General features: G+C 40.1%; 3 protein-coding genes across 3 annotated transcripts; 2 read left to right on the plus strand and 1 right to left on the minus strand.

The window, feature by feature from the left end:
• Positions 1 to 9730: 9730 nt before the first annotated feature.
• Positions 9731 to 16248, minus strand: drg2 (developmentally regulated GTP binding protein 2). The gene is made up of 14 exons (XM_046074241.1): positions 15810 to 16248; positions 15516 to 15608; positions 15083 to 15243; positions 14834 to 14923; positions 14696 to 14756; positions 14277 to 14367; positions 13836 to 13908; positions 13348 to 13438; positions 13140 to 13237; positions 12825 to 12901; positions 12609 to 12697; positions 12448 to 12506; positions 11316 to 11369; positions 9731 to 10073 (listed from the first exon to the last, which is right to left on the minus strand). The coding sequence occupies exons 2-14, from the start codon at positions 15577 to 15579 to the stop codon at positions 9987 to 9989; spliced, it is 1095 nt and encodes a 364-aa protein (XP_045930197.1). The 5' UTR covers positions 15580 to 15608; positions 15810 to 16248; the 3' UTR covers positions 9731 to 9986.
• On the plus strand, positions 15900 to 17551 carry gfer (growth factor, augmenter of liver regeneration (ERV1 homolog, S. cerevisiae)). The gene is made up of 3 exons (XM_046074378.1): positions 15900 to 16322; positions 16879 to 17093; positions 17223 to 17551. Exons 1-3 carry the CDS (start codon positions 16110 to 16112, stop codon positions 17383 to 17385), a joined length of 591 nt encoding a protein of 196 aa, XP_045930334.1. The 5' UTR covers positions 15900 to 16109; the 3' UTR covers positions 17386 to 17551.
• A 1749-nt stretch (positions 17552 to 19300) lies between these two features.
• Positions 19301 to 25841, plus strand: syngr3a (synaptogyrin 3a). Its single transcript, XM_046074344.1, has 4 exons — positions 19301 to 20464; positions 22956 to 23190; positions 23769 to 23914; positions 24633 to 25841. The coding sequence occupies exons 1-4, from the start codon at positions 20363 to 20365 to the stop codon at positions 24840 to 24842; spliced, it is 693 nt and encodes a 230-aa protein (XP_045930300.1). The 5' UTR covers positions 19301 to 20362; the 3' UTR covers positions 24843 to 25841.
• The last annotated feature ends 1193 nt before the right edge of the window (positions 25842 to 27034 follow it).

Here is a 27034-nt window from a genome sequence, read left to right on the forward strand (position 1 = left end):
TGAACGTTGTTGGTCACCAACACTTGTATAGAGGCACACAAAGAGATCTATTTGATATGTGTGATATGTATCTGCTGTCTGGCTGATGTGGTCTGTTGACTGAGTGAACTAGTAATGAATAGAGGGCAGATGACAGAGATGGACGAGGTGGAGAAAGAGGAGAGGGAGTTGGGCAAAGGTAAGGAGGGAAAGGGAGACAGATGCATCAACGAACTGCTGATGAATAAACTGCAGATAATATTATTGGTGAAAAGATGCTGAACGAGAAGAAGTCAAAATGAAAAGAGGCCGAGATGGACAGAAGAAGACCAAGAGGAACTGATAAAAGGATGCGAAAGAAGAAAATAACTAAAAGCAAAGAGAAGGAATGAAAAAGAACTAGAAAAGAAAATGAAGAAGAAGAAAATGAGAGAGAAAGATAGTTATTGGGAATAACAGAAGATGGAGAGAGATGGAGGGATGACAGAGAGTGAAATAGAGGGACACTGGGGAGCGAGCGTGAGAGTAGGGGAGAGTCTCTTCATCTTTATGCCAATCACTGACAACACGCTTTCAGCAGACGCACTCAGCGACACAAGACTAATAAAGGAGATCACCTGAGCAGAGCAACTCAAACAGGCTCACTTAATGGCACACACACACACACACACACACACACACACACACACAGAGGCATGTCTCACAATGGAGATTGCATGCGATCACTGAATGCAGGATCTACTCTGAGGAAACTATCTAGAGATTGACAGCTACACACACACATTAATTGGTGGATTGAAAGCATGCCGCCATTATGATTGCTACATCACATACACTAAGGGCTTGGGCCAAATGCATGTTATATATTTTACATCCACTTAACAATGCACAGTCTAGTGACGCAACACACACACACACACACACACACACACACACACACACACACACACACAAAATAACATCCTCACAATAAATTGCGGAGAACACAAGCCCAGAACCAGCTAACCCTGCACAAGACTAACAGTCTTAACCCATGCTTGCAGCTCTGAGAGGCTGTGCTTTGGGCTAAATGCTAACATCAGCATGCTAACATACTCAAAGTGATAATGCTAACATGTGGATGTTTACATTTAATGTTTAGCATGCTAACATTTGCTAATTAGCACTAAACACAAAGTACGACTATGGCCGATGTCATAAGTTTGTCTGGTATTTGGTCATAAAAAGTATTAGACAAATTAAAATTGTCACCTGATGATGGCTTTACATGAAAAGTCAGGAGATCACCAAAGCCATTGGAATTTAACAACTGGGCACCACGAATTTCTGTCCCAAATTTCATCACAACTGAGTTGTTTCATTCATGAACAAAGTGGTGTATCGACTAACCGACATTGCCATCCCTCGGGCATTGCTGCTAGCGTGACTTTTAACTGTGACCGAGATGACAGTACTATAATATGCTATGAGGGTCAAAGTCACAGCATGCACACAATACTTGGTCAACATTACTCTGCCTATGGAAACATTTTATTTGATTATGAAAAATGTATGTAAAATATTTAGGAAAATGACAGAGGGAGAGTGTCTTTTAGAGACAAGAGGATGAGGAAGCTGGACTCAGGTTTCTTGTAAGCCTTTAAGCCCCATTCAAGTCTTAAACTTTGCTGCCAGATTAACCCGCAACTTGACAATGGAGCGATGCCAGCAGCTTTTATCACACTGACGACCTGCCACAGAGGATCAAACGCCAACACTTGGCTGGATAGACAGCTATTAATAGACCTGAGAAGATACTCACTCACCGTAATGTATTTGTACATGTGAATTTAAAACAACATCATGAAGTAATTTTATCTTAAAACAGCTTCAAAATTATTTTAATGGTACACTGACTTGCAATAGGGAGAATTGCGTCTCTATCATTACCACTCTTGGCTCGGAGCGCCTGGTTTTGCATTATGTAGCACTGGAATCCTGGGCATGAAACCTATCATGTGAATGGCGGGATGCTTTACCGCACCATGTAACTCACCAGCAAGACTCTTCAGCAAGCAAGCTACAAGAAGAGGTTGTGAAGAGAACAAAGAAGATATAGTCGGAGGAAGAGAGGAAGAGAAAAGAGAGAGTGACCGAGCGTAAATATCGGACTGGCTTTTTTTGCAGGACAGATGCGAGCTAGTAAGTAATATAGTTTTGTTTGTTTGTCTTGTTTTATTGTATCAACTTGATGTTTGACTGTGTTCATTTGATTTTGATAGTTGTCCACATCATAAATAATAAAAGGTAAAGGTACTTCACTGTCACATACATCACAATATACAATATTTTGTTCACAAGAATGAGATGAAAAGATTAAACCGTTTTAAAGATCCTAAATGCTGAGATACATGAGTGGGGGGTCTAAGGGGACCTCCCCCTGGAAATTTTGATCGTTAAACACTTTATTTCCTGCATTCTAGTGAAAGTTTCTGCACCAATTTATGGTGGAAATGTTTTATTTGTGTAAAAGGAAACACAAAATTCAGGTAGCACATTACATTTCAAAAAATATAAATATAATAGAATCTAAGTCAGTGCAGCTCTCAGGCATTCTGCGCTGCTTTCAGATCTGTTCCTCCTGAAAATTAACTTTTCTCATGTAATATCATCCCTGCTGAGGGAACACATAGGTAGGTATGATTTAGTCTTCCCTCCTCTTTTGTCATTTTCAAAGGGAGAGAACGAAAAGCTTGGCCAAAAAGAAACTGTGTCAAGACGTTATTAAAGTTACTGATTGGTGCTGCATGTTTTTGGAACATTTTATAATCAGTAGCTTGTTTTTGTTTTGTTTTTTTAGCTTAAGTTACTTTTTTTGGACAATGCTCATTTATTTCTTCTACATTTTAATTGCAATTCAGGTTTTCTTAATGTGCAAATAAACCTAAAAGCATTTTCATTTATTTAACTGCAAGCTATATTTCAGAACATTTTATTTTTTTTAATTATGCTTTGAAAAAGTGGTGGGGACATAATCAGCCATTTAAAATAGCGGTGGGGACATGTCCCCAGCATCCCCAGTGTAAATGACACCTATGCATTTACATACACGTGGCAAAATTCATTCTCTGTATTTAACCAATCCCTCAAGGGAGCAGTGGGCAGCCACTGTACAGCTCCCGGGGACCAACTTCAGATCCATGCCAGTCAATGGACCTAACATGTTTTTGATGGTGGGGGAAACATGCAAACTTCACACAAAAAGGCCTGGGACAACCAAAATTTTTATCAAAGAGCAGAAGGAGTGGGGTCTAAAGAAAGACGCTATAGAGTTGCTCCCACGCACGCACCCGTTGAGACAGGCAGACTCACCACTGTCATACCGAAGTGATTACAGCGGCCACTACCAATTTCAATCACAACATTTCAAGACCAGTTGATACAAAAACAAGTCAAAAACATAATTCCTCCAAGCTTAAGCATTGTATGTCATGGTAATGTACATGAATATGAATAGAGTGTTTGGGTTTGGTGCAGCTTACCTTATTTGTTCTTTTGAGTGACAAACATTGATTTATCCACAAATATCCACCAAAATGTCTGATGAACCCACTCCTTGTCTATAGTAACAATCTATTTTACCGGCTTCTATATGGCTGCACTGACTTCTGGTGCACTTCTGGACCCTCTGCTGATGTTTTATAGCTGAACACACACACACACACACACACACACACACACACACACACACACACACACACACACACTTCATTTACAAAGCCCATTTGGACACACAATGGGACTTGAGTGGTAAACATACCCTCTGTTGCTTCTGTGAGGCTTCAGTGATTACCTGTATATCTTTAAACAGTACAGATTGGTGCAGGTATAAGACTCTTTAGATCAATCAGTGCATCAGTCATGCAGTGATTGGGTTTGCTGCCCTTGTACATGTGTAGCAATACCTTCTCCCCGATCTGTGCCTAAGTAAACAATTGTGCAGGCCCATTGTGCATTAATAGCAGGACACACACACACCTACACACACACACCTACACACACACACACACACACACACACACACACACACACACACACACACATTACGCTATCATCCTCCCACATTGGCGTCCCAACGTCAGAGCCAGAAGGGTGATTTGCTATGAAACCCCTTTAGTGACAATAGGTTGTGAAACATTTGTGTGTGTGTGTGTTTGTGTGTGTGTGTGTGTGTTTGTGTGTTTGTGTGCTTGCTTGTTTGTACATCTATCGTTGTGAGGACCAATTAGATTTTTTGACCTTGGGTGTAAGGACATTACTGGAAAGTGAGGACATTTTGGCCGGTCCTCACTTTCAGACAGACCTTCAAAGGGTTTGAGGGTTTGAGGGTCCAGACTTGGTTGTAAGGTTCAGGTTAGAATTAGGTTTAGGTTAGGGTTAGGCATGTGGTTGTTAGAGTAAGGGGCTGGGGACGCATTATGTCAGTGAGGGTGCTTACAAGTATAGAAAACACATGTGTTGGGGAGCCTTATCAGAACACCCACACACACACACACACATCACAAAAGGCATCTCTCACACACAGCAGATGGTTAGAGCTTAGTTAAATGTTACCCTAATTTTCACTGTGCATCTTCCAGTGGTCCGCATCTCACCCACAAATAAATATTTGTAGTAATACAGAATGAATAAGTTCTGTTGAGCCAAAAATCTTAACTTAATCTTTGCCTCCCATGATCCTCTGAATGTGATTTTCGATTATAATACATTGTGGCTGCCTGCCAAACCGCATGACTAACGCAGGTTTCAATTTGCTGTGAAGACAAGAACATAGAAGGATGGTTTATTTATTGTGAAAGAATATGACAAAACCTTGAAGGCACTCATCATAGTTAATCAATAAAAGTTCAGTCTTTCTCAGAAGTAGTTAGAAGTAGCATGCACTTCTCTGGACCTCACAGCTTAACAGACTAATTTAATTACTTTACAGGAACCAAATACCTTCTTCCTTACACTGCATGTTGACAAGGTATGAAAGAATATTATGTTAATGATATAATGTGTGCTTATAGAATCACTTTTCAGGTTTTGTCTTGATTTCTTATGATAAACAAATCGTCTTCCTTTGTGTTGGTGTGCATCTCAAACCTGAACGTCCTATGACTTGTAGCAACAAATCATGGTCTATGTAAAACCCCTGAATTTTTCAACATGTTGTCTGAGCCTTTGCAAGGCGGTTTACTTTCTACTGATGCAACATGTCTCTTTAAAAGAACAAATTTAAAGTTATGTTTCTCTGTATAGCCACGCTTCTTTATGTGCCTCAATTGGCTAATTTATCACCTAGACAAACATCAGTAGACAAGAACAGAAAACAGCCCGACTATTCTAACTACTACTCTAAAGAGATTAGCTTAACACAAAGGCAAATGAAGTCTGTTAGCCTTTGTCTTATTTAAAAGACTAAAGTAAATACTGTATATACTCTTAATCCCTGTTTGTTCATACAATATACAGTAAGCTCCATACAGAGTCTTTTTTAAACACAAAATCTACTCTTAGTTTGGTGTGCAGAGAAGAAAACATTCAATATGAAGCAGGCAGCCTCCACTCTTGTAAACTTGTTTATTTGGATGTTCAACTTGGTCACCTCACGTGTGTCATCGTCTGCAAAATTCTTCTGTGGACATTATTTACCATGAGTGGTCCACTAAATTTAACGAAATCTCATGCAATTTTAATTTACCCTCAGTGAGTCCATACTTGGTTGAAGAGAAGTCAAACGTTTCCCTCTGATGTTTAATTATTCACTGCTGAATGGACCAAATGCTGAAATAACCTGATTCTCAGCTCCATGTAATGAACTGGCTGAAGCAGAAGAGGGCAGAAGAGACCAAGTAAACAGGGTACTGATCCATCTCTCAGCTGCTGGTGATGTTCGTCTATGGTTGGTATTGTTTCTATTCTACCATCCAGAAAATGTAGAATTATATGTATTAATTCAACACGAGAAAAGTGCTATATGTGCTATATAACGATCACATATAATCCTGGGATGCAACAGTAAATCTCAGTGAGACCACAACAGCATACAGCAGGTGATAACTCGTTGATTATAGTTGTTTGCTGGCTGTTGGATGGCTGCTGAAAATTAATATGTATTTTTAATGTTAAGTAACTCATGTGCGTAAATATATTTTATGGATTTTGCACTGCTGGTACATTTTTGTAGAAGTACGACTGGAGAATCGATGAAAGCACAATAGAAACACAACAGTACACTGTGACCATTGTACTCTGGTCCAAATCTGTCCAGTCTCCTGAAAATCAACAGTAACTGTCTTTTCTACAAAAACAAAAAAGTGATGCAAGGTAGTATTAGCGAAAACGCAGTTTTCTAGGAGGAACTGAAGCAAATTTGTGCAATTTGTACCACAATATGAAATCTGATAAGTAATCATTGTTAAAACAAGAGGAAAGGAGCTGTTAAGTTAATTAACCGTGGTGTGCAGCAGTTAAGAGTCATGGGGGCATTGCTTCATTGGTTCATTTAATACCAGTCACAATTACTACACCAAGGAAAAGTCACGTGATATTCAGTCAGTTGGAAAAAGAGATAAAGTAATGTCATGGTTGCACATTTGGTTGCACACATTTTTGGATTGCCTTGTATCTAACAAAAGTAACCTATTAGTAGAATTGACTTTCCACCTGATATGACGTTCAACATCACACAATTATTGTTGTAACACTGAGAGAGGAGCTCTTAGGTTTCAGTAAAGTAAGACACTGTGCTGTGAAAAGGATTCATAGAAGTACTGCCTCTGGCCTCTGAAGCTCATAGCAGCTCAGTCTCTAATGTTGTCAAATAGGGCTGCAATTAACCTTAATTTAATGTTCATTATCAAGTAATTCTGATTATTTTCTCAATTGATGGATTATTTGTTTGGTCTAAAGCATGGAAGGCCAAACAACAGCATGCGGACCAACTACGGCCCCCTGCTCGATTTTAAATGGCCCACTGCGAATTTTTTTTAAATAAACTACAATATTGCTTGAGGTTATTTCTAAAAAGTTGCCCTGTATGTGCATTGCACTTCTTAGTTTGAACATTAGAGGTGCTGCCATTTTAATAATTACTTGACCTACTAAAATAGCGGGACCGAAAAGGCAGTAGACAGCCAGATATTTCAGAATTTCACAGTGGCTTCTTATATTTTATGGTCCACAATCAAAACAGCTGGGTCACCCCTGGTCTGTAGAATGTCAGAAATTAATATTAAAAAATGATGATCACAGTTTCCTAGAGTCCAATATGACGTCTTCAAATGTATCTTTTGTCCAACTAACAGTCCAAAACTCAAAGATAGGCAATTTAATATGAAACAGAGAAAAGTACATTGAGAAAACCGCCAGGTCACAATGAATCTGTTTAAAAGGAGCTAGGTGGTGGGCAGCAAGTCTGCAAGCTACTTTTTCTCAAACTTGGACATGCTACGACCAACCCCTAAAATTTAGATTATGGCTTTAAACAACATACTGATGGCACAAAATTACACAAAAGCAAGGCTTATAAGAGGACTCTAATTAAAAACCCAATTCTTGCTTATGTGTACTGCCAGGCACCACACACACACAAACTCACACTTAGCCATGCCATATGGAGCCAAGCAGCATCAAGTGTCATGCCTGCTCCACACAATGCACACCCAGTCGACCATACCTTTGTTTCTTCTTCTTCTCCACAATAGTATCCCTCTATCCTTCCTCTTCTCTTCAGGTTATTCCAAAGCAGAATCTCTCCATCCACAATTCATTCTGGCGAGACATCTTTAAGGCATCTTTAAAGCCAGCAGTGTCAACTCAGAGCCCCTCTCTCTTTCTCTCTCTCTCATAAAGCCTCCCACTCAGTCCCCCTCTCCTAGACTAAAGAGATGCTTGTAAATATTTAATGGTGCTATTGTGCTTGTGTGTGTGTGTGTCTGTGTGAACTGGAAGCATTGGCTCAGAGTCTATACTTTCTGGTCAGCCTGCTTTGGAGTGCGGAGAGTGTGACACAAACAGCAGGGCAGCAGAGGTGGACGCAGTGGGGAGGGGTCAGGGGTAACTAAGCCTTACCTGCTTTACAGCTGAGTAGGGATACAGGTGAAAAATCTACACTGTCTTACAGTCATGCCAAGCTGTGCAGATAATAATACTTGGTGGTGTTACCTCAATGTTACCTCCAGTCTATGCGTTGATAAATTTCCTATTCATACAGGGGAGTTTTGCAGCTTTATCAAAGTCCTCCTCCACTCAAAAATGTGTTTTGCTGGGATGTTTGTTCTTCACAGAATGACGTATGCGATACTAAAGTTGGAAAGTTTCTCTGTGCTCTGAGTTTTAGACCGATACATTTAAGCATTGTTTTCTGACAACTACAGTGCACGTACACTGGGAAAGTACTTTTTTAAGTTAAATAGGAGACATCTTGTGTCCAGCAGCTGTGGCTATAATCAACATCTTTATAATAACAATGGATCAAATGTGTAATGCAATAAGGGTCGCATGTAGTGATGAACTCGCAGAGAAGTTGGCCATTAGCATCTTTCAGCTCATTTCAGTTTTTGTTTTAGGCTGACAACCTTTCTGTTTTGGTTCCATCTCACCACTCTTTGTATTTTAGCAAGTTCTGAAAAACCAACTATAGCCTATAGCAACAAAAAGCAGAAAGACGTTAAGAGTTAGCAGCTAACAGGCGAACACCGTGGAGGATTTAGCAGCTTTTGCACATATTTGTTAATTGTTATTCTTCTATATTTTTTCTATTTATATATTTACATAGATACAATTTCCTCTTCCGCTGCATTACATCTGCACAACACAAATCTGGAGTAATGCACATGTAAATATCTGCCATGTTGTTCTTTCTCTGCACAGTTGTATTATTATATTATATATTCTATTATTTTATTCTGCTTTTATAACTTGCATCTGTTTATTCCATATTTATATATTTCTACATGTATTTATGTCAACTGTATGTTTGTCTATGTGTGGCACCTTATCTCCAAAGCAAATTCCTGGTACGTGTAAAAAACCAACTACTTGGCAATAAAGCTCTTTCTAATTCTGATACTTAGGAGCTGGTGGGGACCAAAACAGAGCTAAAAGAGTGTGAATTTTGAACTTAAATTCATCATGTAGACCCTAAATGACCAATAAACTTACTTATTGCAGGTTTAAACATTTGAATTTTTCTGTTTTATGTTAAATGGATAAAATATGTTATTTTGTGTGTCGGTTTATTTAAGGCAACAGGTAGATAGTTTTATAATTCAGAATTACTTTGACATTGTTGCTTCTTTAGCTAACAGGCGCCAACTGCCTAGCAGTTGTTGACCTTGTTTACTTAAGAGACAGGGAACATGTGATTGGCTGAAAGGTGAGAGGGTGGTGAAATCACTAATAAGAAAAGTCACATTATGAAATATAAAATGGCATAAAGAGAAAAAATAACATTGTACAATAAAATAATATATAGTTTCTAATATGAAATAAAAATGAAATAACACTTCATAACAATTGAGTCTAAATAATTTCACAATAAATTGAATTTGTACAGAAGTTATTGATTTATTTTGTGATAATTACTTTACTCAAACAGCAGCGTCATGCAAAGGGTTTATAGGTGAGGTGTGTGCATGTGACAGAATCTAATCTGGGTGAGATGCAGTTAAATATTCTGCTAATACATAACATCTGATCAAAATAAAACAAACACACGGGCTCATTTAACATTTTATGGACTTTATTCCTTCTCCTGCTCATCTTAATCAAAATGTAAAACAAACCATTTCCTGTCCACAACCTACTTAAATCTGCTCTCATCCATGCGTTTTGTTAATTTTCATATACAAAATAAGAAAGGCTGCTATTTTTCATTGCTGTATATGTACTGTACAGTGAATCTTTTTCCATTATAACTCCTCCAACAACAGCCTGACTCCTCCAGCTCCGTCTCTCCTCTGTCCAATCAGGAGCTTGTTTTACTTCTTAACGATCTGGATGACGTCCTCGTGCTCCATGATATGCGTTAGGCCGACCCTTTGAGGGCTGTACTTGGTGCTGGTTCCCTGGAAGAGCAAGACGATACAGTTCAGACCCTTCCTTTTTTGTTTCTTTGTGTTTCAAATGTAGTGAATCACTTAAGACAGTGAACTAGATTTCAGAATATAAAAGATACTGATCGATGACCAGCAACAAGATTCTGAAGCAGTGAACATCTTCCTGGAGTTAGATATAAAAAGCTCAGAACAGCTGTAACAATGCCTACATTTGTTCGTAGAGTCTGAGAATTAAATTTGTTCTTGTTCTTCTTCTTCTGTATCTGCTTCTCATGTATCATGGCAAAAGGTGAATTTAATTTAGGAAGTAAATTGAGTATAATGGACATTTAATGAAGCTGAAGCACAATGACATTGCTTAGACTGTGTGCATACTAGCCAGCTCTATACTACATTTAATAACAAGTATACATTCTGCACTAATGTTGACAGCTCACTGTTTTGCCTATGTGAAAGGAATTTGTGTACCTAAAGATTTTGTACAAACACAAAATAATACAAGATATGAGCCAGTGGTTATATATCAAACAGACTTTGAACAGCAACAAAAACAAAAGTTTTCCCACAGATTTACTGTTAGTATTTAGTAATTTTCCTAGTGAAACAACTACGTACTTGAAGGATGGCTAGAATTATAGTGATGTACAACTGGCACACTCAAAAGGGAGCAAAGACGTTCACTGGTGAATCCTGGGACTGTCCTAATTAGCTGAACTTTCAATGTACTTCCTCTTATCTGATTTGCTCACCACTAACTACTCGTCTCAGACTGGAGACACAACTGCTCATATTGGGAGAAACATGACCACCATACCACAATGTATTCATCATTTGTAGAAGGGTCACAGTCAGTCGCTGAAAACATAAAGCACATAAGGCTGCTCTAATGTTCCTTCATAAGTCCAACTGCTTTCTTTTAAATTACTTAATGGACAAATTTTACAGCACGAATTATGACCAAGTAACCACCGCTGCTGATAAAAGAACACGATGCTGTGTATTTCTAAATAAATTGATACTATTTTTTCCAGGACAAAAAAACATACTGAACGTCCAAAACAGGTTACAAAGGCCACCTTTAAAAAGGCACAGCAGTCACTGAATGTCTAAAGCCCCCCCCATACATGAAATCTACAAACAGTCTGTGTTTATCCTACTCAGTAGGTCAACATTGGAGAGTTAGTTCAAACCATTTATAGGACAAGAGACAATTTAGTTTCTGAGGGTCATTGCCTCTGAAAACTTACTCACCCAAACCAGGGCATATTTGAACTGGCTGGCTAAGGTTCTGTGGATTCGATGGCACTGCGGGTAGAAAGCAAAATGGGCACATTTGTAAATCGTAAATATCATACAGAGTGCTTATACAGCAGGTCTGCTTACTGTAGTGTGATCATTTATAGGGATGCACCGAAATGAAAATTCTTGGCCGAAGCCAAATATAATGAAAAACTTAAAAACCGAATACCAAACAAGGTTTTTTTACATTCTTATCGATTTATTTTGACTATTTTTTTTTAACCACTGAATAAATTGAATAGTCAAAATGTGCTTTTTACTCAGTGTTTCCCACAGGTTTTGGAGATGGTGGGTTGGTCCGAGGCCCAAGAGGGTTCGGTAAAGTAAATTACATGTGTGCCTTTACTTTTAATGGACACATGTAATAGGTTTTCAACTTTCTGTGAATATAATCCAATTAATCTTATTTCCATACAGTATAGACACCTTATTTTGAAAACTGGACGTTGTCACATGTGTATCTTTGTGCTAAATTCATCAAGTCCAACCCAATTTGATAAATAATGTTGTATGTGGTTCTCATATCGCGTAACATGAAGACTTCATAGCCTCTCTTCAGGTAGGACTCTCATACTGCAACACTTGTCTTTGTAAAGACAAGTGTTGACAGGATAAAGTCGCTCACCTGCCTGTCAGCTCGCTCTGAGCCGTTTCAGTGGATTTACCATAATATTAAAATTGAATACGTGTGCACTCCAAATATAGGTGCGGTTAGCTAAATCGCCTTCTCACAAACGAGTGACAGAAACACTCAAAGCGGGTCAGACTGTTTGTTGCCTTTTCTAAGAAGTCAGCCACAGATGGAGTGGATGTGCTGGGAGATAATTCAGCAGAACAGTGTCTGCATGATGATTTTTGACACTTTAAAAATGCTTCTACGCTGCCGATGTGTCAACGTAATTGTTCAGTAAAAATTATTCGGTCTTTTGACGTATTAGGCTGAACACTAAAGTGCTTTTTTTTGCTATTTTCGGCTGATTAATTTCAGTTGCCGAACATTCAGTGCATCCCTAATCATTTATGTACAGATGTTCTAAAAATGTTGTATCGAAAGCAAATGTGTGAATTAATGTGCGTAATTTACCACATGTTCTACACTTGCTGCTCTTCTCATAATGATCGCATCATTAAAGTCTGGGCGCTCTAATGGAAAAAGAAGAAATTAATACAAAGTGACTTTAGACGAAGGGCATCTGTGTGCATCTCACTTGTGTAATGAGCGAATGAGGGAAAATGTGGTTGTACCTCCTCTTTTCTTAGTATAAATGCAAATGAGAGCCAGGTATTCCCACAACGTCTCCAGGAGGTAATCCAAGTTCAACTTCATCCCACAACTGAAATACACGTTTGGACAGAAAAAGGAGGAAGCCGTTTAGCTCCCACATACATACATACATAAAAAGAGTAAAGATGACAGCTACCAACAAAGACTACTGTTATTCACACACACACGTATCTGACCTGATGACAACACTGTTAGGTCTGCGAGCCAGGCGGTCCACCTCCTCGATGGAGATTTGATCCACCTTATTGTACACCTGTTGATATCACAAATGATATGAGGGGAAGAAAGAGACTCCAATCTAATCTAGACACAGCTAGAGAGATTAGTCAAAGCCTCGTAACTCCAAATATATTGTGATTTTTTTCTTGTTTTCAATTCACAAAGTTTCAATAAACTTTCAGAAAAATATCTTTGGACTTGCACTTTGGCTTTCAAACCAATTTTAGAGGTACAAGGCTTTGGGCCAATCCAGATGGTAAGTACTGGCATACATATAGGCAAGGCATGTAAACTCTGTTCCCAACGATGACGTCGATGAACTCGTCCGGTGTGCTGTCCTCCCTGAAGAGGACTTCTGCATTAAAGATTTCTGAGGAGAAGGCGTTAAAGAAGTCAACCAAATGCTAGTGTGACATGCTAACAAGGAGATGACAAGACGAATGAGAAGTCAGGAACATGTTTTCCTTCTGTGAAGGATACTGTACTCGTGAAGGATGAGCTGAACCAGTTTCTCTGAGCAGTGGGTGAGAGGAACAGTGGAGTTGTAGGAGAGGCCGCCACCTTTCTTGGGCTACAGAGAGAGACAAATCACACTTCTTTAACCAAGTGTAGTAAAAGAATTTGAGTAATAATTTCTGGAGTGTGGATGTTTTGCAAATAATACTAAGGATGTTTTTTACTCCCGCTACCAGCAAGGCCCAATAATGCCACTCTTGTTGTGTCAGTTGGGTCTGTCCAACACAACAAGAGCAAGGTACCTTGAAAGCTATTAATTGTAATTTAGTATTAATATATACAGAGTCCGCCAGCGGTTGTTTCCTAATTGTTATCATTTACCACCATCAGGTCGAAAGTTTTTCTCAACCCACATTTTACTTGCGACAATATCTCAAAAAATACGGGCCATATCTCTTTGCAACTGGCTGCTGATATTCATGGTCAGCTTAGGATGATAACAGAAAATGTACCTTGAAATAAATATTTGGTTTCGTCCTGTTGAGTCTGATGCCCACTGACTCCAACTCTTTTTCTAGAAGTTCTCTGGAAATATATATATATTTTTAAAGACGTTAAAGGCAAGAATCAAGGCAAGGCAAGTTTATTTGTATAGCACCTTTCAACAACAAGGCAATTCAAAGTGCTTTACATAAAAGCAACATAGGGGAATATAAAAAAAGACATTTAAATGTAATTTTTAAAAAGAGTGAAAGAGAATAAAACAGGACAGTAAAAGTTACTGTGCAGTGTAAAATATTAACCAAAAGCCTTAAATTTGATTTAATAAAAGGCAGTGGTAAAATCAGTTGATCAAAGTACTCGTATGCCCCTTAAATCCACTATAAAAACTCAAACACACACACACACACACACACACACACACACACACACACACAGTGGGCGTCACACACCTCTGAACCTCTCCTTTAGTGGCATCCAACATCATGATGACGACGTCCGCTGTCCTGGCAACAGCAATGACCTGCCGACCTCTACCCTTACCTATAAAAAGGTCAAAGAGTCGGTGTGTTGCTGTCACTATGAAGCTTCAAGCTTGATCTTTTTTTTTTTTTCATTATTGTGAGTGGCAGCATCTAAATTATAAACTGGAAAAATCCTTACTCTGAAACAGGCCCCCCATAGATCAACAGACACTCAAGGGTATTTTAATATACACTTATTATTTATTTTGCAGTTTGTCATCATTCACTCATTAATAATTCTGATATAACACTATAATAACAAAACAGACATACTGTACTACAGATCTACAAAGTCACTCACTTTGGGATTAAGCAAACAAAATACAAAAACATGAACCTAAGCATACCTTGGGCAGCACCCTCGATGATTCCCGGCAGATCTAGCAACTGGATGTTTGCCCCTTTGTACTGAAGAGCAACGAAGTGTAAATGACAGAGTTTAAAGCTGCAAGTGTTAGGATCTGCAGTGGTGTGAATGTGTGTACCTCTATGACACCAGGTATGCAGGTGAGAGTAGTGAACTCATAGGAAGCAGCTTCACTGGCTGTTGATGTCATCAAACTAAGGAAAGTGGACTGAAGGACACAACAGAGGATTAAATTAGATCAGCGCATGTTGAGTCTTTAGATTATAAGTCACATGAAGAGTTAGAGGAATGCAGACTTGTTTCAGGTATTTTGTTATTTGTATGTATTTGTGATACAGTATAGGATTAAGAAAACTTGTTGACATACCTTACCCACAGAGGGGAAACCGATGAGAGCAACACGAGCATCTCCTGATTTCATGACATCAAAGCCCTCGCCTTTGGCCCCCGATGACTTGGAGGGCTCCAGGAGCTGGGCTCTGTATTTGGCTAGCTTGGCCTTGAGCAAACCAAGATGGTACTCAGTGGCTGCGGGAATGAACGGGGAAAATGTGACTCAAAAAGAAGTCTTACTGTGACTTTAAAGGTTTCAGTGCCTTACAAGTTCTTACTTTTCAATAATGTATGAGAGGAATTAAGAAAGGCTGCTATAAAACTGTAACACCAGCACAACCGCAGCTCTACTTCAATTTCTGAGATATTAACGAGTAAACACACACACACACACACACACACACACACACACACCTGGTTCGCCCATAGTGTAGCTAACAGTTAGCCCCGCTGCTGCCCTCTCTCACCTTTGTTTTTCTGCGTCCGAGCGATTTCTCGCTCTATTTCCGCGATTTTCTCCAAGATCCCCATAGTGGCAGTTCAGATGGGCTACAGCTACACTGTCAGGGAGAGAAAATAAAAAAAGAAACGTGTCACTCCACAGTTGTTAGCTTTGTTAGCCACCCGGCTAACCAGGGGGACTTAACAGTTGACAATCTGCGTGAAACACAGTGAGACAGCACATGCAGCTTTGAATGAGTATCCACATAAAACACAGACAATGTCAACAAATAAAATGCTGTAAAATGGTAGAAATTTACACTTTGACAGATGGTACACTCCGCGGCATGCACAAGTGACTAACATCACAAACCGGAACACGTTCCGTGCCCACTGACGGTCCGGGTGAAACAAGGAGATGTTATCCCATGTATCTTTACCGCTCACATCAACCGGGGGTTGTGTAACCATGACATTGTCCACGCGGTAGAGTAAAATATTAAAAAGCTATAATGTGTCCGAGTCGGAGGTAGCTGCCTTTCAACAGCCGGACATTCCTGAAGTGTATCGATATTAACGTTAAAGGTCAGTCAGAGTTATTAACTTTGCTAATAGCGAACATGGCTGCGCCCACAGGACCAGGGGGACCATCAGCTTCCAACCTGGCCGGGTTTGAAGGCTTTCCGTTCGCAGTGGCCGGCAAACCAGCAGAGGACAGCTCTGGTAGAGAGCAGGAGCAGACAGGGGGTGTGAAAAAGAAGCCATGCAGGGCCTGCACGGACTTTAAGTCGTGGATGAAGGTCCAGAGGAAACAGACGACAGCTGCTGTACAGGTGACATGAAGCCAAGGAGGGATGGCGAGATCAGTACTTTCATAAAGTTTGGCCTGACAAGACGATGGTTTATGAACTTCTTTTTTTAACGGTCAATGCACCAAATTCTGGCTTAACTTTCCATTTGGGCGACAGATCTTTCTGTAACAAATGCCAAGTGGTTAGTTCTCCGTTGAGCTTTATCAGGAAGTCTGTTGTTTCATGACGCAATGTCCCATGTTTGTTGAATTTGGTTTCACCCTGTAATACCAAAGGCCCTTGGGAACCACTTTTCAGAATAAAATGTCACCACATTTGGTCTAAAGTGTATAATCTTTATAGTTATTTTATACCGATCTCCAAGGGACAGTGTGTCTTTCCCGGCGTTAGCGAGAAACTTGCCTGTAGAACAGGATATGAGCAGTGCATGTATATCCTTAAAACAACCACAGATCAACATTTAAATCACTCAATGCAACAGGCGTTCCTGTCTATTCGCTTTGAATTAACGTCTGATTGACTCTGCAGTTTGTGGCTCGGAGTGTGTTTGAATACTCATGTCCGTATGATTCTCCAGGAGAATGGAGCTGCAGAGTCGGAGCAACAACCAGACCCACAATGTCCATTGGACAGGGAAGAGTTAGGGCGTAATACCTGGTCGTTCCTGCACACTATGGCAGCATATTACCCCGACCATCCATCGTCCACCCAGCAGCAAGAGATGGGGCAGTTCATCAACCTTTTCTCCAAGTTCTTCCCCTGCGATGAATGTGCAGAAGACCTCCGGGGCAGGTCAGACCACAGCTCTTTTGTCTTTGAGTCTTTGGTTTTAGCACAAGCAAGCAAACAGATATGCAGCGGTTTTCACATTTGAAGATAAAGAGCAGGCAATTTCTAAATTCACCCTGTCCCCCTTCACAGATTAAAAAACAATCAGCCGGACACCAGGAGTCGCCATGCTCTTTCTCAGTGGCTCTGTCAGCTCCATAATGGCATCAACGCGCGGCTGGGCAAGCCTGAGTTCGACTGCTCCCGTGTGGACGAGAGGTGGAAAGATGGATGGAAAGATGGTTCCTGTGACTAAGGTGTGAGGAAAACGTCCTTCCTGTCAGTGCAAAACTTTCTTTGAGTGGAAACAGCACAAAGTGGAGCTCACATTGTGGTGACACACTGCGCGTAGAGAGTGTCTTTTCTCGTTTTGTGGTTAGTTAATATAACTGATCTGGTAATAAAATTAAATGTAAAAAACACACAAGTATTCCTCTCTGTTTGACAGGACTCAGAGTGAAACAAAGCAAAGTTTCACTGAACTTCTTGATGTGGGGAGTTTTAAAAGTTCAGGATACAAATGTTTATTGACATTCTACGTTCAGTCTTGTGTGGAATACAAAACACATTAGATTTGCCTGTTAAAGCAGTAAATTTAGCTATTAAAATGCTGCCCTGACTGAAGTTGGGGTTTTGATGTCAACCCAGATTTACCACCACAACAACAATCGATATCACTTTCTTAAATGTGTGAAAAATATTTATTACAGAGATGTCATTATATCAGTGATTAATTGGAGCTTTCACTTTTAAATATGTCAGATAAATATATGTATAAATTACATAGTGATGATTATAGAATGTTTTTTCATTGTAAAACCACACTCAGTTTGTGTGTTTGTACGGTGGCGTATCTGCCGAATGTGTTAATTTATTTGCATAATATAGTGCTTGAATTAGTAATGATGTCATTTTCTAATTACAGCCATGACTGATTGATCATTTAAGTAATTAAATTAAGTAAAAATACATGTATTTTGTAGCTCATAAAAGGCGGTTATTTAATTGTGTTTCTCTGTTTCATGTAAATATTTTGGCTGTTGGTCAGACACAGTAGGTTCTTTTTAACCACTTTGGGAACTCTGGTAACATGTAATGGGCATTTGTCATTGTTTTTGACATTTTATAAGACAAACAATCCACAAATTTAGAAAATAGGTTAGTGGATGAAACACCTGTTAGTTTTAACACCATGTGAAGCCCTTGTCGTGAACGTCAGTCATGTCACCTGATCAGTCTGTGAGTTAATAATAAACACTGATCATTCATTTGTTATTTAAGGAGCCAGTAAAGGACACACTCACACAAGTCTAGTGCTCCAATGCTACTGTTTGTTTTACCGCTATCATGATCTACATTCATCCTCTTTTTGTTTATATGTATCAACAACCAGTATTCATCCTCAATGTTCGAATTACTTCCTTTCTAATACTTGTGTTTGTCTACTTTACATTTGTCAACATTACTGTTAAATGATTGGATTTTGAAGATGTCACTGACCTCTAGTGGTGTGAGCCATGTGTACATGAAATTGTAAAACAGCAGCTTTAGTTTCCAATTTTCACAACACTATTCCTGTTTTTACAAAACCAATATAAAGGACAACTTCGATTATAATGATACCTACAGAGCAGCAGATAGTGTGAAGGATCAGCTCTGTTCTCTTATGGATAATCTCATCTCCTGCCTGCGTGTGTATGTGGACTTTATCCACTGTTAAGCAGAACTGTACTTAATCTATGATATAAGAATAATATTGTATCAGTATTCAGGATGCATGTATTTGACAGTCAAGTTAATTATATTTATACAGTATAAAGCCCAAAACCAGTGTGGTGGGCCAAAACACAGTAATCTGCAGCACGAGCGTGGTGAAGCTCATAATTTTATGTTGAGACAGTTTAGTATTCAGCTAAATGGTCATTGCTGAGTCTACAGTAATTGGCGCATATCCCATGATAAGCGGCATGTGACTATACTGTGTTGTTGTATTTGGCAGAGCAACATCATCATCATCATGAGACTTTTCTCCATGTCGTATTTTATCATTTGTAATGTTTGTGGCTGATGAACGATTCAGGCACATTTTTGCTCAGTGTATTGTTTGTAACCTAGAGTCCTTGAGGCCAGTATTTAGATGTCCAGCTTTTACTGAACTTCTATAATACCTCCAGGGCTGTATCTGCCATTTTGGACAATGAGGTCGTGTTCAGTGTGTAATTCTGAGTGGAGTTTCATTATATTTTATAGGCCCCTAGTACCCACACAGGTGTTTTCACTTAATTTGATTAGACTTTGTCTCAGGGCACAGAGACCATGCACCTGTTAAGGTGGCACAGTTTACACCTTTATTATTCTTATTAGACCGATGTGGAATTTTTAAGACCAATACCGATTTCAATATTTGAGGATTTTAAAATCCGACCATCAGATATATCAGCCGATATTCTTTTTTTTCGTTTCTATTTCAGAAACACATAACGTTAACATTATTCCTAGCATTTGTTATGTGTAGTTATGAGACCTCAACAAGATAAAACAGTTTAAAAATATTTTTTTTTATAATAAATAATCCCTGATGATGCCATAGTGACTTTTTTTTTTTTTTTTTTACCAGAAAGACTGCATTTGGAAGTTTGGGAAGAGTTTGGAACATGTGGATGACTACTAGTCAGGGAGGGGCTTACCAAAGATGACAACTTGCATGGAAGTGAACCATTGTTATTGGAGCTTGAAAGTCAGGATATCTCGGCTGTGCTGCTTTGATTTTGACCATTCTTTTTGTAATGTGCATCTTGTGGCTCCCCAATTTATAAGGAAGTAGCCTAGGATAGGCCTACTAAATTGCAGGAGGCCACAACAAATGATGGTAGCCTACCACAAACATTGCTTGTTGGTTGGTAGGTCTGCTCATTAGGGGCCTGCCTGGTTTTATTTCCCCTTGTGGGCCTATAAGCCCCTATCATTTTAATATCTGTACAGGCTACAATATTCCATATTAGCATGACAGTATTAAATTTGGTCTAAATGGCTTATCCCACCTCAGCCTGTAGCGCGGGTACTTCGGCCACGCAAGCTCCGCCACTCGCGGCGCCCTCCTCTGTGCCCGCGCGCCTCTGGGTGCGCGCAGGACCCTTCACTACAGCAGAGAGCAGCAGCGCATCCATCCTGCCGTGGAGCCGGGAGCGTGGACCCGCGAGGAGCGCACAGAGAGAGAGAGACACACACAGAAGATGGACGGAGTCGGATCGTTCGGAGCGGGCCGGGCCGGGACCACTATAGACCCGATTGCCTTCGCCAAACAGCCGCAGACCATCCTCAGAGTGCTGTCCTGGGTGAGAGCGGGTTTTTCCGGGACTGCTGTTTGCGCGCTCGCGTGTGTATGTGTGTGTGTTTATGTAGGGGGGTCCTCTCTGTTGTAGTTGCTGCGCGAGACCCGTGACGTGTTCTCACTGCAAATAGACCCCAGAAATCCAGAGATAATTGATAAGCAGGGTGTGTTAATGGCAACCATGGAAGGAATGGTTTATAAGATGAGTGTACTGATATAGAAATGTACCGTACAGGGTGTAACCAAGGCCTGGTGGTTGTGTGACACCCTGACCATGAAACTGATCTCACTACAGATGTTTTTTTTTTCTGGAAAAAACCGACCTATCTTCATTTTATAAATCTTCTTTTAAAATTGCTTTATCAGTAGGCCTAGGCTACAAGCTGAGATGTGCAGTGGACCCGAACTGTGTAGAAAAGGAGAGAGACAGAGCCAATTCGTTCCTCAGCCTCCTCCTACTTGTTATTCACGCCAACCAGACTATTATTTTCTTCTCTAAAATATAACAGTGCTATTTACCACGCACACCGTCTTTGTTTAAATCGCCATTCATATTTTCAGCTAATGATTTTGCTGATTTACCCTAAACGGTCGTCGTTTATCATCTCACCTGTGATTGGTTCGCGATCATCATTACGTGCCCTGACGTTTGATGTAACGCATCACCTTTGGGTGACACACAGAAGGTCTTTTTTTGCCAGTGCAGGGATCTCTGAAACACACAGCGGAGGGATCTTTCCAGGACTGTGCAATGTGTGCGAATAATTCCTGATGAGTCTCTGGCTACCTTTGGGTGTAGGCAATTATATCTAGGCCTATTGTACACATACTGATATGGTTTGAGTTTTTGTTGTGTAGGTTAAAAAAGCTATACTGTAGTGAGCCTGGATATGTGTGAGCCTATTATGAAGGAAGAACTCACGCTCCAGTTCAGATAGCCAACAGCAAGTATGTTTTAAACAGTTTGGGATGATGTGCTTTAAAGCTTAATTGCCCATTAAGTTGTTTGGGTGTATTTTTCCCATGGCAGCTTAAAAAATCTTCAAAATGTAGATCGGGCCACATCACATCTTGATATTCAGCCTGCAGCTGCAATCAGCGGTGGAAGAGGCACTCAGATCTTTAAGTAAAAGTACCAATACCACAATGTAAAAATACTCAGTTACAAGTAAAAGTCCTGCATTCAAAATCTTACTCAAGTAAAAGTACAAAGTATCAGCAAAATGTAGGCCTACTTATATTATCAAAAGTATATGTAGGCTACTTTATGGAGAAAAATGGCCCATTATTGAAGTAGGCCTACTAATGTGTAAAACTACTTTATATAAATGTTAAACCAGTGATCCTTGGGGTTAGAAGTAGCCTATAAAGCAGCATAAAAATGAAATGGAAATACTAGTAATACAAGTAGAGTACAGTAGTAGGCCTACAGTACTTCTAAATGTACTTTAAATCACTTGCTACAAAGATGAGAAGAGATACCAGAAATCCATTTCCAGAACAAGAAGAGGTGCCACCTTGTCCATCCTGGGTATTCTCAATAAAAAAACAGCACATGCTGCTTTTTGACTTACTCTCACTTTCTCTGCTGGAACAAGGGCATGTTCCTCTATTTCTAGATCATACAGCAGACTGCAATAAGTGACAAGGAAATCAAAGTGTAAAGCAGATATGCGGGAAAGTAGGGGTAGAGTAAAAATAAGTAACAGATTGATAACACAATATCAGGATATTCAATAGTGGAAATTCCCCATTGAATATATCTTTATCATATCTTTAGCATTTTTATTTTATTTTTAAGTAGCTTTCTCATGCTGATCTACTAAAAGCACCTGAGGTTGTATCTGCACAGATTATAGCCACACATGTGATTAGTTTCAAAGGAGGACCTGACATTATCCCATTGTGTGCCCCTCCGCCATCATATGACCCACACCCAAGTGTGGGTGCTTTTCTGCGTGTGTGTGTGTGTCACATGACCCTATTCTGCCATCAAGTGTTAGTCAGCTGATCAGTGTCAGTGTGTGAGTCCAGAACAGAGGTAGAAAGAAATACACAGTATTACAAATCAGACCTAAAGAAGGGTGTTATTCATGAAAATGGGATGAACTAACAGGGGGAAAAAGTGTGATGGCATTAGCTGTATCAACCTTTATCACACAACCTCTTTTGGTGCACACACTGCCTCGGGACGAAGTGATTCTTGAGGGGAAGTGAAGCATCCACCTCTTCAGTCAGTCAGAGAGAAAGAGAGGAAATTAGGTTAATGCCTTTATTCTGAGCATGCTCACAGACGTTCAGCCACAATCCTGGTTCCAGAGAGCCTGCAACAGTGTTTGTTAAAGAGAGGGAGACAGTAGGAGGATTAAAGAGATACGTTTATTGTTTGTTTTTTTGGTTACTCGCTCTGGTGTTCCTCCTTATTTTACATCCTCTTCCATGTCTCTCACTTTCTTCATCTATCCCTCTCCTCTTCCTCGTGCCCCCCTCCACAGATATTTTCGCTGGTGGTCTTTGCCTCCATCGTGAACGAGGGTTATGTCAACCTGGGCAGCGAGCGTCTCCACTGCATCTTCAATCGTAATGCAGACGCGTGCAACTACGGTGTGTTCGTGGGCCTGGTGGGCCTGCTGGCGTGCTCCTTCTTTTTCCTGCTCGACTACAAGTTCTCCTCCATCAGCTCCGTCAAAGACAGGAAGAAGGCTATCATGCTTGAGATCGGTTTCTCGGGTGAGGAGGCAATCGTGTTTGGTCATATTTTCACACACAAGTAGACTGAGGTGACAGAAATGTGTTTTATTTCCAGTTTTTTATTACATAATTCTTACAACTTACCAAGAGTCAGGAAGTGCAAGACACCTCGTTTTGCACTCTGGACATTCATTGTTAGCCTGTGATTTGTCAGACTGCTAAGAGACAGTGTCAGTGATGTGAATGTTCTTTTAAAATGAGACAGGACCTTACACATTCAGTGAGTATTACTGTAAAGACACAACTGGCAGGATTCAAAAGGCTGAGTTTCCCCAAAATGCCAAAAACGTAGCCCAACCAGGCTCAGTTCTCAGAATTCTGCTGTTTTGCACCACAAGACATCAAGAGAAATGAAACCTGTAGACTTACATTGGAGAAAGTATTGGAGAAATTAAAGTATTTTTAATTTCGAAAGGGAACAAAGAACTTCTGTAGCGGGCCGGGATCTGAGAACTCAACCGCTGCAGGTCATTTTGTTTCATGCCGAAAGTCAACTTGGAAATTACCTTTCTTGCAGTTTTAACAACGTGTCTCATTGTTCCGCCGGTTTCTGGCAGGTTTCTGGACCTTCCTATACTTCGTAAGTTTCTGCTTCCTGGCCAATCAGTGGTCTCAGACCACGGCTGATGAGCTGCCACTCAATCAGGGGGCAGATGCAGCCCGGGCTGCAATCGCCTTCTCTTTCTTCTCCATAATCACTTGGGTAAGAACATGCAGCTACACAGAAAAGACGAGAAAAGTTAGTAACACTTCAAGCAGAGGCTCTGGATTAGAGGCAGCCTGACCAGTTGGGCCGCTGTGCCTGGTAGACCCGTTTAATAATCCATCCATGACCTAAACAATCGACAGTAGGCCTAATTCCTTTCTGACTAAATTTAAAGAGAGAAACTAGTCATGCCTCTGCTGAACCGTAAGTAGTTTGTGACTTCTGATGCTTCATCGATATTCTTTTTTTTTTTAAGTGAAACATTGGGTGAGAAGATTTGACTCTCATAACTGTCTGTTAAATATGAAGCTGCAGCCAGAAGCCGGTTAGTTTAGCATAGCACAAAAACTGGAACTGGGGGGAGACTGTATAACAAAATCGGCCTACCAGCATCTCTAAAGCCAAACTATTACTTCTTCTTCTCTCCGCTGGTTGCGTGGAAACCATAGACTGTATAATATTTAATCCACAGACATGAGTGTGGTATCAATTTTCTCTTCTAACTCTCCCAAGAATGTTATTTCCCAAAGTGACAATTCCTTTAAGGCAAGTCAAGGTAACTTTATTTCTATAGACTAAAAGAAACTGCTTTAAAATCCTGCCAAATATCTGGTTGTGAAAACTGAGTCTTGATTTAGTCTAGCTTACTTTGATAACGACTTGTTTTTGTCTGATCTCTTCATCCCCACCCCCCTTCCCCCTGCTGCCCCTATAGGCTGGTCTAACAGTGCGTGCGGTCCAGAAGTATATGCTCGGCACGGACATGACTCTGTTCACCACGGAGCACATGGACGGCGGCGCGCCCACCCAGCCATACCCCTCCAATTCACCTGTAGGCGCCACCACTGAGACCGCAGAGGCCTACCAGAGCCCACCATTCACCGAGAACAACGCAGCACCCACGTACCAGGTTCCCATTTACTAGATATGGTAGACCTGATGGTGGAGGAGGAAGGGATGAGAGGAAAGTGATAAAAATTGCTTTCTGTGATGTTACACCTGCTGTTGTGTATGTGTTGATCTGGGCTGAGTTTTCAGTAATTGTTCAAAAACGGCCTCGCCGGCTTTGTTACCTCCTCTCGTTCCCTTTCCTTCCTTAACATTCCAGCTTTACCTCGCACTTTTCCACACCTGTATGTTGAACTCAATCTTCTGCTTTAGCAAATCCAGTGTTGTCAGATCAGAGCAGATGAGAGAAAAAGAGAACAAGAGGAGGAAATGTAGACAAGGAGGCCACGGTGCAGTATTCAAACATTATTTTGAAAAAGAAGAGATCAACAAGTGAGTGACTCCACCACAAAGCAGTATTAGATGACTAAAAATAGTGCAGAATCCACTCACATACAGCACCTTCATATTATTCTCTTCATTCATTTAAGTGTCAAAATCCCCTTTCATGCCAAACAGTACGGGGAATGTTTTTTTTATTTATTTTTTTTAGCTACAGTATGGTCTGGTCTTTCCTCCCCCTCTCTCTGCTGCAGTTAAAAGTGATCATGTGTATTGAATCTGCATGTTTCCAAACTTAGATATCAACTAAGTGCCATACTGTACTGTATCTCTCAGACAGTGACTTAATTTAGTAGATTTCCACATGCTGTAAAAAAAAAACAAAAAAAACAACAACAATGTTTTGTGACCAAGTGCAATATCTCACATTCTTATGTAGGTAGGTATATACTGTACTGTAGGTAGGCTAGTTACGGTCAGAGTAGACCAGTTTTAGGCACTGTCTCAAATTACATACTACTCTTTGAATTGTACTAACAAATCTCAGGCATTTTTCCAAATTAGAAGTGTCGATCTGAACTATCCTGGTGAAGTTTGCAAGATATGGAAGTTACTGTATATCCAACAGATCATGAGATAACTTTTCATCTACACAACAATTTAAATAAAATTAGTATTGGTCAAGAATCCTTTATATCATCTCTTTGAGTATTTACTGTATGGTCTTCCTCTATGTGGTGGAATGATTATTTTAACCCTTTTTAAAGATTAACAGTGTCACAATGCAAAATATTCCTTTGAGTACATTATCACGTTAACTGTGTGAATGTAGTTCATACATGTACAAGGGTCAGTTTTCCAGGTTGATTGTTCTTGATTGGTTGATTGAAGATTTAAGATCACTTTTCAGTCTGTTATATTTCTGTACCAGAGAAGAGGGAATATAGAATGGGTCTACTGGGCACAGGCCGAGGGCCCAAGTGGCCCCTGGGCCACAGCCTCTGTTTGAAGTTACCATTAACATTTACATCTACAGAGATACAAAAAGACTACAAAGAAACACAAAACAACCATAAAAGGTACCAAAAACAAGAAGGAGACAAAACTTAGAGAAGCAAAACAAGCACAGAGATTCAAAAAGACTAAGAGACAAAAAGCAACCACAAATAGGCACAAAATTACTACAAAGAGATGCAAAACTAGAAAGAGAAGCAATACAACCACAAAGAGTCAAAAAGACTACAATGAGAGACAAAAACAGACCGCAAAGTGATGCTAAATTGCTACAATGAGACACAAAACAACTACAAAGAAACACAAACAGACCAAAAACAGACCACAAAGAGATGCTAAATTGATACAAGGAGACACAAAACCATCACAATCATCAAAAGAGAGATTCAAAATGATGCAGCCATTGTTTAGTCGTTTTGTGTCTCTTTCAGCCATGGGGGTTCATGCTTCTATCTAGTGGTGTAGGGGGAGGGGAGGTGGGGGCTTTCACATGTCTGTGCCCAGGGGCCCATTGTCTCATAATCTGTCCTGGGTGCCAGGGAGTAGTATGTGTAGTGTGTCACTTGAGACAGTGTCCTATGTTGAGTGGTGAGTGTGTGTAAAATTGGTCGAGCGGGGAGATTCTAGGTAAGTCAGGTCTGTTTATGTTTACGTTTTAGAAGCTGCCAAACTGCCCTGTGTTCTTATTGCTGTCTTCTGATTACCATGTTAGTAGTATGTTGTTAATGTCTATAGGGTTTTATGTAACCACAAAGCAGGGGGCAACAGATGAGCGTTCATTCAGTGTGGGAGGTCGGGTTGCTGGAGCATTCAGTGCAGTCTCAGGCAAAAGAAAAATCTTTAGGTGGGATGTCAAGGATCGCTAGCTGGCTA

The sequence above is a fragment of the Micropterus dolomieu genome, linkage group LG02 (assembly GCF_021292245.1).
Source record: "Micropterus dolomieu isolate WLL.071019.BEF.003 ecotype Adirondacks linkage group LG02, ASM2129224v1, whole genome shotgun sequence".
NCBI classification, from domain to species: domain Eukaryota; kingdom Metazoa; phylum Chordata; class Actinopteri; order Centrarchiformes; family Centrarchidae; genus Micropterus; species Micropterus dolomieu.

Bases quoted from the DNA above. Each gene is read 5' to 3' on its own strand.
- drg2 (XM_046074241.1), bottom strand. From the start codon at position 15,579: ATGGGGATCTTGGAGAAAATCGCGGAAATAGAGCGAGAAATCGCTCGG. The intron at 15,244-15,515 runs GTGAGAGAGGGC...TCATTCCCGCAG, and splicing joins TCGGACGCAGAAAAACAAAG to CCACTGAGTACCATCTTGGT. The intron at 13,238-13,347 runs GTATCCTTCACA...CCTTCTCCTCAG, and splicing joins GCTCATCCTTCACGAGTACA to AAATCTTTAATGCAGAAGTC.
- gfer (XM_046074378.1), top strand. From the start codon at position 16,110: ATGGCTGCGCCCACAGGACCAGGGGGACCATCAGCTTCCAACCTGGCC. The intron at 16,323-16,878 runs GTGACATGAAGC...ATGATTCTCCAG, and splicing joins AGACGACAGCTGCTGTACAG to GAGAATGGAGCTGCAGAGTC. The intron at 17,094-17,222 runs GTCAGACCACAG...CCCCCTTCACAG, and splicing joins GCAGAAGACCTCCGGGGCAG to ATTAAAAAACAATCAGCCGG.
- syngr3a (XM_046074344.1), top strand. From the start codon at position 20,363: ATGGACGGAGTCGGATCGTTCGGAGCGGGCCGGGCCGGGACCACTATA. The intron at 20,465-22,955 runs GTGAGAGCGGGT...CCCCCTCCACAG, and splicing joins TCCTCAGAGTGCTGTCCTGG to ATATTTTCGCTGGTGGTCTT. The intron at 23,915-24,632 runs GTAAGAACATGC...CTGCCCCTATAG, and splicing joins TCTTCTCCATAATCACTTGG to GCTGGTCTAACAGTGCGTGC.